Genomic DNA, 13,603 nt, shown 5'->3' with positions numbered 1-13,603 from the left:
GATGAAAAGCTTGGTTCCAATAGGTTAAAGAGAATGGGAGGAGAAGAATTGGAGCCAGTGAGTATGGATAACTTTTTTGCTCAGTTTTCCTATCGCAAAGGAAAGAAATGGGGGGTAGCTAAAATGGAATAAAGATTATAAGGCATGTTTTGTTTTGTTTGTGTTTTACTTGAAAAAAACATATTGAAAGGCTTAGGGAAAGAGGTAGGAGAGTGGAAAATTAATGACAGAGGAGAGAGGAGGAGAATTGAGAAAGCATTCCTGGATCAGGGGTGAGATGAGATCTGCTACACAAGCAGAGGCGTTGGTCAGGTTTAGGAGCTTGCATCCTTCCTCAGAGTAAATGGAGAGCTGGCAGAGTGTATCAGAATACATATGCTGGTAAATGGGGATGTGGTGGTGGGAGCCTTTGGAAGTTATCTTCTTAATCTTTTATAGTTTTGCTAAACTGCAGAGGGAAACAGTCTGAGAGTGATTTTGTGAAGAAGTAGATGGGGAAATTTTGAGAAGAATGAAGAAATTGTGTACCTTTTTTTTTTTAACCTGAATGGAGAGTATGTGTACCAGGGAAATTTACCATGAAACTAGGCAGTGTTAAGGCCTCGCTTGAAGATAGTGATGATGAATTTAAAACGAGACTGGAGAATATGGTTGTATACTTTTCTCTCACCGTGTTCATCTGTGCCAGTTCAAGTGTAGAGTGGGTAGGGAGTTAGATGTAACTAGCATTAGAGTTTTGCCAAGGAAGTTAGATACAAGAAATAAAAATTAAAAGCAGTGAACGAATACTGTTGTACGGGAGGGAGTCCTCTATTGACCATGGAATTTATGATAGGTAAAGAAGAAAGTGAATACATAAGAGGATGGCATAATGGTGATGTTAAGACCAGTGAATTTTTAGGTCCCCTCGGGCTTGAGGGCTTGAAGGATTTTTGGACACAGAGGGTCATCTAGCAAGATTGGAAGTGGTTGTTAGCCATATGTCATAAAGCAAAATTGAGATTATGGAGGGAATGAAGTTCTTAGTAATGAAAAAGTCTAGGGTATGATCCTGGTTGTGTGGAGTGTTAGCACAGTGAAAGATCTTTGGAGAAGAAAAAGTCAAGAAACTGATAGATGAGGCTGTTGAAGTTAATCATCTGCATGATTATTAATTAAGAAGTAGGACAAGAACTGAGGCGCCTTGGTGGCTCAGTTGGTTTAAGTGTCTGCCTCTTGATTTTGGCTCAGGTCATGATCTCATGGTTCATGGGACTGAGCCTCACATTGGGCTCTACTGACAGTGTGGAGCCTGCCTGGGATCCCCTCTCTCTGCCCTTCCCCTGCTCTCATGCTCTCAGGAGTGGGCTCTCTATCTCTCTCTCAAAATAGGTAAATAAACATTAAAAAAAAAAAAAAGAAATAGGACAAAAGTAGATTTGGAGAGAGTGATAGCGAAGTTAAAATTGCCAAGAACTCCTGCATTGGTACAAGGGCTCGGGAGGAGTTGTATAAGTTACAGGAGATTTGGAGCTGGGAGAGAGTGAAAATGGCTGCAAGAAGCTGTGTGTAGCATGGAAAACACAGACTTCATTTCCAGAATTACTTGAACCACGGAATGTGAGAGGACTTCAAGGGAAGCAGTGTTTTTCAAAGAGCCAGGTTTCCATTAGATTAAGAAGGTAAAAGGAACATTTAGAAAAGAAGTTGACATTATTAGTGGTATTATCTGCATTGAGAGAGGTTTAGCTTTACTTAAATGTATTGAAGTGCATGTGGGGGCACCTAGGTGGCTTAGTCGGTTAAGTGTGTGACTTCAGCTCACGTCATGATTTCCTAGTTTTTGAGTTCAAGCCCCGCGTTGGGCTCTGTGATGATAGCTCAGAGCCTGGAGCCTGTTTTGGATTTTGTGTCTCTGTCTCCCTGCCCCTGCTCATGCTCTGTCTGTCTGTCTCTCTCTCTCTCTCTCTCTCTCTCCCTCTCTAAAAATAAATAAACATTAAAAAAAATAAAATGCATGTGACTTTTGACCTAGCGCTTCATATTCTAGGGTAAATTTCATGATATTTTCAAGAATATATGCAAATATATGAAAGAAGGACCCTCATAGGAGGGTATTTTTTGCAGGATTACTTAACAGTGAAAGATCAGAAAGTAATTGATAAACTGATTAAGTTATGATACATACATATGTTTGAATTCTCTACAATCACTGGGGAAAAAATGAGGTTGCCCTAATATGTACTGATATGAAATGATTATCAAGATACTGTGGAGGGGGCAAGGTGTAAGTCAATATGTATGATTTCGCCCCATGTGTTTAAGTAATAAAACTATGAATACACAGATGCTTGTTCATGCACAGGGTAATGCTAGTAGGGTACATAAACTGGAATTATTGGTTGCCTCCAGGGAGGTGATTGGGTGCTTTATTTGGCAGGATTTGGAGGAAGACTCTGCTTTTCTTTGTGCACTCTTTGAACCATTGCCTATATACATATTTTTAAAAAGTTTTAAGAAGGGATTCAGGCCTGTTTGTGGTGAATCTTCAGTAATAATTGGGTGTATTGATTTTACATGGTAGTAAATGAGGAAAATTATGTGGACAGAGCTGAGCTGTGTTTTTGAAAATTTACCTTTTTATCAGTTCTTCAAATGGATTAGAAAAGAGGAAAGGCAGGAGTAGCAGACTGTTACAGAAGCTATTGCACTAGTCTGGGTTAGTGTTAATGCATGCCTAATTCATATTTCTGTGAATTTCTCAAATGTTGTGTTCTGGTTTTTTAACATCCTATTTCCATCAGCTAGGTCAGCATTTGGCAGATAACAGGCATGCTGGGGGGCGCCTGGGTGACTCAGTCAGTTAAGCGTCCGACTTTTGCTTTCAGCTCAGGTTATGATCTCACAGTTTGTGAGTTCGAGCCCCATGTCGGGCTCTGCACTGACAGCATAGAGCCTGCTTGGAATTCTCGGTTATCCTCTCTCTCTGCCCTTCCCCCACTTGCCACATGCCCACACGTGCACACACACTCTCTCTCTCTCTTTCTCTCTCTCAAAAACAAATAAATAAACATTAAAAAAAACAGGCATGCTGGATATTTGATGGGTGAGACTATTCATGCATCATCCACTTTCTCCCAGTAGGCCTCAGTAATCAGTGACTCCTGAATTTCTGTAGCATCTTTCATCATTATTTGGCATTTGCTGATACTGTATTGTAATCTTTCCCAGTAATTATACACCCTGTGAGACTACCTTACTCTTTTTATCTCCCTCTGTTTAACCTGTTACACAGGATGAATATATCATTTATTACTATCATGTATATAATATAGTATGTGTAACTATGTTATTATTGTTTATTTTGTCTTTGTATATATTCTTTGAAAACCAGTTCTTGTGTTCTCATTAAAATGGAAGTTTTGCATAGTGATTGAGAGCATAGACTCTGGAACCAGATTGCTTGAATTTGAATTATCTGGTGAAGTCTGGGTAAATTACTTAACATCGGTATAACTTAGTTTCCTTATGTATACAGTGGAGATTTGAAGAGTAAATTTATTTTTATGTGAGGTGCTTAACGCAGTGCTTTATACATAGTATTATCTATGGTATGGAAGGTTTAGCTATTATTATTGATTGATTTGGGAGAAAGTCCGTGGAATAACATCAATTCTTATTTACTTTACCTGTATTTGTATTCTTTAAAGATCTGCCTATTTCTTTTCGTTAAAATGGCCAATTTCTTTGTTTCCTTGAAATAATAGCAGCCTCTATCTCTTGAGGCACACTATCATGGTGATGAATTAGACTTCTAACAACTGTGTTCGCTTTACATTTTCTTTTGATAAATAGGATTCTAGTGTTTGGGATATTAATCCACTTTGTTAATACTTGTTTTTTAATTGCAAAAACAGTATGACACAGTGGGAGCACTGAAAAAATTCCCTTCTTGGGATATTGCCATCTTTGCATTGTTTTGTGCCACACTGTACTAGAGGTATGCGTTAATCAGCTGTCCTGTGCCTGGATGGTCTCTTGCCTGGAGGCTCAATCACTTGACTGATGGCCCTTTTGACAAAGACTATAGGCAGTTTCCTACAGCTGAATTAGCATTTTAAACTGTTTAAATAAATCACTTTTAAAAACAGTTGAAACAGTCCAAGTATGAAAGAAAAAGGCAGTTTGTTTCCATGTTTAAAATAAGTCCCCATTAATATTTTTCAAAGCAAATGTTTGTGTGTTTTGAAATTTTATTAAAAAAAAATTTTTTTTTTTTTTGCATTTTATTATTTTTGAGAGAGAAAGACAGAGCACAAGTGAGGGAGGGGCAGAGAGAGGGAGACACAGAATCCGAAGCAGGCTCCAGGCTCCGAGCTGTCAGCACAGAGCCTGATGCGGGGCTCGAACCCACCAACCATGAGATCATGACCTGAGCCGAAGTCAGTTGCTTAACCAACAGAGCCACCCAGGCGCCCCATGTGTATTTTGAAATTTTAAAAAGTTCTGTGAAACTCAATTTATCATTGCAGTAAACTTTCATAAACCACTTGCTTTAAGAACTACTGGTGAGGGGTGCCTGGGTGGCTCAGTCGGTTAAGCGTCCGACTTCGGCTCAGGTCATGATCTCGCAGTTCGTGAGTTCCAGCCCCGCGTCGGGCTCTGTGCTGACAGCTCAGAGCCTGGAGCCTGTTTCCGATTCTGTGTCTCCCTCTCTCTCTCTGACCCTCCCCTGTTCATGCTCTGTCTCTCTGTCTCAAAAATAAAAAAACGTATATAAAAAAAAAAAAAAAAAAAGAATTACTGGTGATAGGGGCGCCAGGGTGGCTAGGTCGGCTAAGTGTCTGTCTCTTGATTTTGGCTCGGTCAGGATGTCACGGTTTCTAAGTTTGAGCCCCGCATTGGGCTCTGCTCAACGCGTGGAGTCTGCTTGGGGTTCTCCCGCCCATCCCCTGCTCGCACGCTCTCTCTCTCTCTCTCTCTCTCTCTCTCTCAAAATAAATAAACTTAAAAAGAATTACTGGTGATAGTGAATAGCAGAAATGAATTTTGTATAACAAGTGAAACTTAGTACAAATTTTTTTGAATTTAATTGCACATCAATGAATTACTTTTTATTTCAGTTTAGTCACTGTTTATTGTTTTTGTTTAGGTTATCAGATTTCATAATTAAGGCAGCTGAAATACTGTATTGTGAGATAAGAGGCCATCCATTTTGGAGTAGCTCTGAAAAGCTCTCTCTGTACCTGAAAACTACATTGTTCATTTGAGTTGTTACATGAGATGTTTTTAGAATCTAATTATGTTTGTTTGGGATCAGATATGATTAAATCTGTTAAAGATTGAGAACAAACGGTTCAGCGTTTGGAAGTACCTAAATCCTGAGTCGTAGTAATGTGGCAGTACTTCTCTTTTTTTTTCAAAGGCAGCTGTTTGTCTTCCTTTCCCTTTTTATCAAAATTTACTAGAGGGGCACCTGGGTGGCTCAGTCTGGTGAAGCCTCTGACTCTTGGTTTCGATCTCACAGTTAGTGGACTCAACCCCCATGTTGGACTTTGCGCTGGCAGCAGAGAGCCTGCTTGGGATTCTCTCTCTCCCTCCCTTTGTCCTCCCCCACTCGCTCTCATGCGCTCGCTCTCTCTCTCTCTCAAAAAAAAAAACAAAAACAAAAACAAAAAAAACCAAAAAAATTCACTAGAGATATTTTTTTACTTTCTGATCAGCATTTCTATTAGAATTTTATTGTTTTTAAATTATAAAGAAACTCAGTATCCCAGAATATTAAAAAAGAATACTGTACAGATCCTTGATATCCCAATATTTAAAAACAAAACATAACCAGGACGTAAGAAAATAACAATAAAGTCAGAATATAAAGTTGATTTTTTAGCATGAGAGGTAAGAATTAGCTAATGCAGCTAAATAATAACCTTTGTTGAAAAAAGAGAGGTGTCTTGAATAACAGTGTAGCAACAGAAGAAATAATAGATTTATTAACTTATTTACATCATCAAATCAATTCTTTTGACAGATAGCATTTTTATTCATATGGAAGTTTTCTCACTGCAGTGTCTTTGGACTGTTATTTTAATAATCTAGTGTTTAAATTTATTTTTTCTTAAAAACATATAGTTTGGAAGTGGCCTGTTTTTTTCTGGTGTAACACTGGAATACTGTTGATTTATTGCCATGTCTGTTTGTAGGTGTAGTAAAAGTATTTAGAGATAATTTAACTAGTTCTTCCTTGGGGTCTCAGCCATACCCAGCCTTTTAAGTTAAGGATGGGATTTCAGTTCTGATAACTGTTCTTTGTCGGACACAATAATATTTCTCCTTCAGTGACATTAGCCTGTGGGTATAAATTGAGTCAGGATAGATGAATAGTTGCATCGACATAGTTATGCTGCATTAGAATCCATGGTGCAGGGGAACACTGAGTCAGCAGTTTGGTTTCAGTTGTTGTACAAATAAATGCATTGCATTGCCACATAGTCATATTTTATTGGAGGGAGTATTTGCTGATTTGTGCTATAGTCAGTGACATGGAATGAAATTATTTTAAATGCTATAAAATAAAGGATTTAAAGCTGTATTGAAAAGTGAACATCTCAAAGTGTTTTTGTATGAAATATTCTGTGTACCTATTTCTTTTATTCGTCATCATTAGCTTAGCAAGCATTTTACTAAATTATTAACTAATCATTAACTGTTCTGTAACAGGATATCACAGGTAATCCAGAAAGAAAAGTATGCCATGTCGGTATTTATATGCATTTAACGACTACTTGATATATGCAGAGTATTAACATATTGTCTTATCCACTTACTAGCTGATTAACTTAAGGCAAATTGCTTCCCCTCTAACCCTTCGTTTTCTCATGTGTAAAATGTGGACAAAGATAATACCTATCTCATAGGGTTATTATGGGGATTACATGAGTTAATATGTGCAGTGGTTATGCTTAGCGGTCAGTGAATGTTAGCTATTATTATTGTGTAATTAATTGTAGATCAGTGAAAATTCATCTGTATTCTTTGGCCTTACGGCTAAGCTTATAGAAAAGATGCTTAACTTGTTGAGAAATAATGGATGTGATGATTCATTTCACATTAGGTCATTTAAATTTCTTACTGGTCATATAACACCTTTGTTGAGGTTCCAAATTAAGTTTTATAAAGGTGAATAAGGTCTTCTGCTTTTCTTTGAAGTATATTATTTTGGAACTTGTATAGAAAGTCAGTAAGAGAGGAGTGAATTCCCTAAGAAATTCTAAGAGAAGGGAGATTTTTAGTTTTTTCCCTTGGTTTTGGCATAAGAAATCTATATTGGGGGGGGGGGGCTAATAAATCAGATCATCTTTGAGAGATTAGTAATGGATTTGAGGAACATAATGATAATTTAATGATTCCATTTTTTAAACCTTTGTCATCACTCTTTAATTGCTTCTGTAACTGAGTTTGTGTACTAATTTATTTATTAAAGTAACGTTAAACACTGAAATTCTGTGATCCCCACAAAGTGGTAGAAGGGAAATAGTTAGAATTTATGAAAAGATTAATTGGTAATTCTCTTTTGACATATTTTTTAATATACCAAACCATTAAGTCTTTTGTCACTACTTTTATAATATAACTTGTTAGCCTTTACAGTTGGGTAAGTTGTAATATGGTTACTAAAGCTGAATTGAAAAACATGTCAAGTTTCTAGGAACAAAAGAACTATCTATAAGCAGAATTGTGTAGCTATGCACAGTTCTCTACCACTTGTAATTTGTTATGTCTTGATAATGACTCTATCTGGACATAGAGCCTACTCCAATTTGAGGGCATTTCAAGTAGAGCTCTTATTCTTGTAGACAGAATGACTTTAGAAACAGAAAAAACTCTGAACTGTTGTCATTGTAAATGTCACAGGGATAGGCAAATGGTCTTCCTGACCAAATATACACTTTCTTCCATAGTATTGAATTTGACCGGGATTGTGACTATTTTGCAATTGCTGGAGTTACAAAGAAGATTAAGGTCTATGAATATGGCACAGTCATTCAAGATGCCGTGGATATTCACTACCCTGAAAATGAAATGACCTGCAATTCCAAAATCAGGTACTTAGATTATTTTTTTGGACATCATGTAGCGTGTGTATAACGATCAGTGACTATAATTAGTATGAGTTTGTTGTTTTACCTTTCTGTGAGACTCCTTATTCAGTTATAAAAAACATTGGAATTGTATACAGAGGAGACTTCAGAATCTGTTTTAAAGTTATCGGTTGCTTTTACCCTGTAGGGGTTAGTAGTCAGTGTTTTCCTGTTTGACCAATGAAAGTCCTTTTTGTTTCACTTAATCAAATAAAAATCTTTGTCGTAAATGGCTTTCCATGGGGTGTTGAATAAAGGATTACGATAGCCTATGAATAGTGTCTGAAAGTCAGGACTTTTTTTTCCCCTAGCAATGCACATGTCTCTAAATATTTTAACTGTTTATAGTTTTAAGAGTTTTTTCTTTTTCATAAGAATATTCTGCTGCTTTTCATTGAGGGCCTTATATTTAAGTTTCATACAATAAGGGTTAGAGTTCATAATGAGAGCTTTTCAAACCTGGAGTACTGTTAAAAATGCAGGAACTGGGAATTACTTCGGATCTGCCCCCCCAGAATCTCAAAGGAATCTTAGAATCTGCATTTTTTAAACAAGCTTCCTAAACCGTTCTCATAGGCACTGGCTTAAAATGGAATGATACACGGAAACTGTCTAATAATAAATTTATTTAGAACTTTGAACATTTTCTAATTATACCTATTTTACCTGAATTCACCTACTTTACACACATATGTAGTATGTGTGTGTATATAGTATATATGCTCATTTTAATAGTGTTAATAATATAGCAAGTATTACAGTATTTATGTAATGTATTTGTTATAGCTTTCCTTTTCATTTCCTAATTCATTCCTAAAAATGATAGACTGATAGTTTGTGAGCCTGCTAATTCATCAGTGGCGCTCGTCATCGAGAATCTATTATAGTTATTTTATCCTAAGTGGAAAGAAAATAGCATGAATAAGACATAACTTTATTGAGTTCTTATGTGGCAAGCATTGTCCTAAATGATTTATCTTAAGTAGACTTAACTATGAGATATTGCCCCATCTTATGTACAAGGAAGCTGAAGTACAGAAAGGTTAATTAACTTGCATAAGGTCACACAGCTAGTCTCTGGAGGAGAAAGGATTCAAGCAGGTAGTTTCTTCACCATGTCGTGCCACTTATTTATGAAACGGAGGCCACAATAGTAATACCTGTTTCATAGGATTATATTTTAAATAAATCGACACAGTGCACTTAGCATACTACTTGGCCATTATCAAGATTCCTAAGAAATGTCACTGTAATGAAAAGGTGGATTAGAGGGTTTACCTTTTTTAAACAAGCTTCCTAAGTGATTCTCAGGCACTGGCTTAAAATCAAATAATACAAGGAATGCATCTAATAATATATTTATTTAGAACTTTGAACATTTTCCAATTATCCTTATACCTATTTTACCTGAGTCAGTTACGTATGTAAAAATATGGCAATACTTTATGGGATGTTGGAGTAAATGGAAGAAGCCGTTCAAATCTGGAAGCTATGAGCTAAAGACTGAAAGGGTCAGTGTGTCAGCACACCCGAAGCCAGTTTGGAGCAAACGGGTTTGGAAGGTGATAAACTACCCCAAACCACAACTGTGAAGCGGCACAGCTAGAATTTGAGCTCAGGTTTATCGAACTCTAAAATTTAGCCCTTTTAACTTGCCACGTAATTTCTCCCAGAAATCTAGTAAGTATATGTAAACATGCAAATGAACTGTTAACAGTTTCTAAAATTTAGCATGAACGTAGCCAGTAGAGAGCAAAAGACTTTGTTATTTTCATGTGCTTTGAGATCATCTAGGTTAATTGCTTTCTAAGTGGCTTTTTCCTTAATATACATTAGCTTTATCATATGCTTCATTCACATATGTGTCTCACCAAAAGCATACATTTTTAGATGCGTTCTCAGTTTTGGAGCACTTGAGAATAGCTGAAACTGTAAATGTTAAAAGCTTAATTCTAACTTAAATTCTTTCAATTGGAATTTCAGTCATAAGCGTATATGAAGATTTTTTGTTTGTTTGTTTGTTTTTGGATGTGAGTACAGAAACCCAATTCAAATTAGTTTATTAGTGTATCTGATTCAGCACAACTTGATACAGGGGCCTGTACAATTTGATTAAGTCTCTGTCTTTCAGCTGTGGCATGCTTTGTGCCCTGTTGGCTTTCTGTTTTCACTCATAGATCTGCTTTACTCATGTATGAAAGATGGCCAGTGGCAGCTGTAGGCTTATGTCCATCTTTTGGCTAGTGAACAGTGTGAATAGTGGTAAGGGTTGTTACTTGGTAGTTCAGTAGAATAACGTGGGAGTTATTTGATATATTTTTTCCCAAATATGTTGTTGGCAGATTAAGGATTATGAAGTCATGTAGACCATTTAAAAAGGGTTCCAATCTTTTCTGAACACATCGACATTCTTTGTATTCATTGTTACTTACTTTTACATGAAGTGAGGCTTAACTATCTTTCTTTCTTTCAGCTGTATCAGTTGGAGTAGTTACCATAAGAATCTGTTAGCCAGCAGTGATTATGAAGGCACTGTCATCCTATGGGATGGATTCACAGGACAGAGGTCAAAGGTCTATCAGGTAAATAAGGATACTAGTTTACTTGTTTTAAGAACCACATTTTTACTTTCTTAATAATTGTAGGGGTTTATATGCTTTATAGTTACAAATTTTAGCCACTAATTTAGACTTTTAAAAATAACTATATGATACCAAATAATGCTTTTCTGAAGCATCTCTTCAGACTTGTTTTACATTTATAGAATGTGTCAAATAAATTTCCAAAAGCAATAAAATATGTATATGTAAAAAGTTTGGGAACTACTTTGCATCTCATTTGTTTTCATAGCCTGTTTTCTCTCCCTCCCACCAGAGCAATAAATTGGTATCAAGCTTTTTGCTTTATTTTACCATCTATGTTCTGTCTGAGACTGCTTTGTCTTCCTTCTGTATCCAGGAACATGAGAAAAGGTGTTGGAGTGTTGACTTTAATTTGATGGATCCTAAACTCTTGGCTTCAGGTTCTGATGATGCAAAAGGTACAATCTGAATCTCCTCTCCTACTTTTCCTCACTTCCTTATACCCAACTTAATTCCTTTTACTGGCAGAGATACAGATATTTATTAAAACTTGTGGCAGTCCTTTGTGATTATTATTCTAAAACTAATCTAAGCACAAAAATCTATCTTTTGGAGTGAAAGAAAAATGAATATACTGTATCTTCATTATAATAATTTTTTCTGGATTCATGTCACATGGTGACATTTTTATAACCAATTCCTTTATATATACCATCAAGTCAACTTTTTTTGATGAAATATTTAGACCTGTCTCTGTTTTAAATGATATTAAATTTCTAGTGTATGCTAAAGTCTTTTAGTGAAGTTTATCATATTTCAAGGCAAGAGTTCTTCATTTTTTTCCCCTGCAAATTTAATTGACCTCTTCTGTTTTTTCTTATATATCCATATTTACTATTCATTTTTTCAGTTGTCCATACTGTTTTGTTTTGGCCTGGTTCTTCTCACCATTAGATTTCTAAAGCCCTGTTAACAGATTTCTTTAACTTTATAGTTAATAGCCTTAATTTTTTTGCCCTCCTTTTTTGCATGTAACTTATAGACTAGCAGAGATAACTCTAGTGTTGAAAAGTTTATTTCATAATGATAGTGCATGCCCTATTTTGTAAAAGGGAAATGAACATATCTGGATTTCCCCCCAAAAGATCAAAAAGTAGCAAGTTGTTTACCCTTTTTAATGGTTATTTTGAGAGAGAGAGAGAGAGAGAGAGAGAGAGAGAGAGAGAGAGCGAGAGAGAGAGAGAGCAAGCAAGCATGAGTGGAGGAGGGACACACAATCTGAAGAAGGCTCCAGGCTTCGAGCCATCAGCACAGAGCCCGACACGGGACTCAAACTCATGAACCGCGAGATCATGACCTGAGCCGATGTTGGACACTCAAGCGACTGAGCCACCCAGGCACCCCTAAATGTACTTTTTAATAGTATACTGAGGATAGCCTTTATTGAGTTGAATACTTGTATTTTAGTACTGAAGAGTAATATTTATTCAAAGGTCTTGACTGGTCAGAGTCTTTCTCTGGAATTGTTTCAATGGAAACAATTTAAGTAGGAAAGGATTTTTAAAGCTATTTATTCATGTTAAATTGTTTTAAAATATATGTAACATGAAATGAAGCATTTTAACTGTTTTTAAGTACTGTTTAGTGGCATTAAGTACATTCATGATGTTGCAGTCTTCACTGCCCTTAGTCCATAGAACTTTTTTCATATCGTCAAAACTGACACTTTCTACCCATGAAACATAGCTTCTCATTTCCCCTTTACCTAGCCCCTGGCAGTCACCTTTCTGCTTTGTGTCTCTATCGATTTGACTACTCGTAACTACCTCGTATGAGTGGAATCATGCAGTATTTGTTTGTGACTGGCTTATTTCACTTAGCATAAAGTCTTTAAGGTTCATATATGTTGTAGCATGTATCAGAATTTTTTTAAATTAAATTAATGTATTAATTAATTATTTTTTTAATTTACATCCAAGTTAGTTAACATATAGTGCAACAGTGATTTCAGGAATAGATTCCAGTGATTCATGCCCTATGTATAACACCCTGTGCTCATCGCAACAAGTGTCCTCCTTAATGCCCCTTACCCATTTAGCCCAACCCCCTTCCTGTAACCCCTCCAGCAACCCTTAATTTGTTCCCTGTATTTAAGAGTCTCTTATGTTTTGTCCCCCTCCTTGTTTTTATATTATTTTTGCTTCCCTTCTGTTTTGTATCTTATGTTCTTCTGTTTTGTATCTTAAATTCTTCATATGAGTGACGTCCTATGATACTTGTCTTTCTCTGACTAATTTCAATTAGCATAATAGCCTCTAGTTCCATCCACGTAGTTGCAAATGGCAGAATTTCTTTTACAAGGCTGAATTATAATGTATTCTATGAATGTATCACATTTTGTTTATCCATTCATCATCTGTAGACATACATTTGGGTTACTTCTACCTTTTGGGCTATTATGAATAATGCTGCTATGAACGTGAGTGACAAACTATCTTTTTATGTCCTGTTTTTAGTTCTTCTGGGTATATACTCAGAACTGGACTTTCTGGATATGGTACTTACATGTTTAATTTTTTGAGGAAACATCATTCTGTTTTCCATAGTGGCTGCACCATTTTACATTTCCACCAGCAGTGCCTAACTGTTTCAGTTTCTCCATATCCTCACCAACACCTGTTATTTCCTTCCTTCCTGGTAATGATTTTAATGGTGTGAAGGGGTATCTTATTGTGGTTTTGCTTTGCATTGCCCTAATCATAGTGATGTTGAGTGTCTTTTCATGTGCTTATTGGCCATTTGTATATCTTCTTTGGAGAAATGTTTATTCAAGATCTATGCCAATTTTTAAATTATTATTATTTTTTTTTTTTTTGCTGTTGAATTGTAGGTGTTCTCTGG

The 13,603-nt window shown here is 36.2% G+C and overlaps 1 protein-coding gene across 12 annotated transcripts in view; it reads left to right on the top strand.

The window, feature by feature from the left end:
- Window positions 1-13,603, top strand: part of COP1 (COP1 E3 ubiquitin ligase) — a 277,450-nt gene that overhangs the window by 155,323 nt on the left and 108,524 nt on the right. For all 12 annotated transcript variants that reach the window (XR_007458723.1, XM_049634009.1, XM_049634006.1 and 9 more), the window contains 3 exons: window positions 7,941-8,084; window positions 10,594-10,702; window positions 11,079-11,160. Coding sequence is in view for 11 of the 12 variants with exons in the window: in XM_049634009.1 (XP_049489966.1) it covers window positions 7,941-8,084; window positions 10,594-10,702; window positions 11,079-11,160 (335 nt within the window). In the remaining variant the exon portion in view is untranslated. The remainder of the gene's footprint in view (window positions 1-7,940; window positions 8,085-10,593; window positions 10,703-11,078; window positions 11,161-13,603) is intronic.

The sequence above is a fragment of the Panthera uncia genome, chromosome F1 (genome assembly GCF_023721935.1).
Source record: "Panthera uncia isolate 11264 chromosome F1, Puncia_PCG_1.0, whole genome shotgun sequence".
Taxonomy (NCBI): Eukaryota; Metazoa; Chordata; class Mammalia; order Carnivora; family Felidae; genus Panthera; species Panthera uncia.
This window is presented reverse-complemented; position numbering and strand designations above follow the sequence as displayed.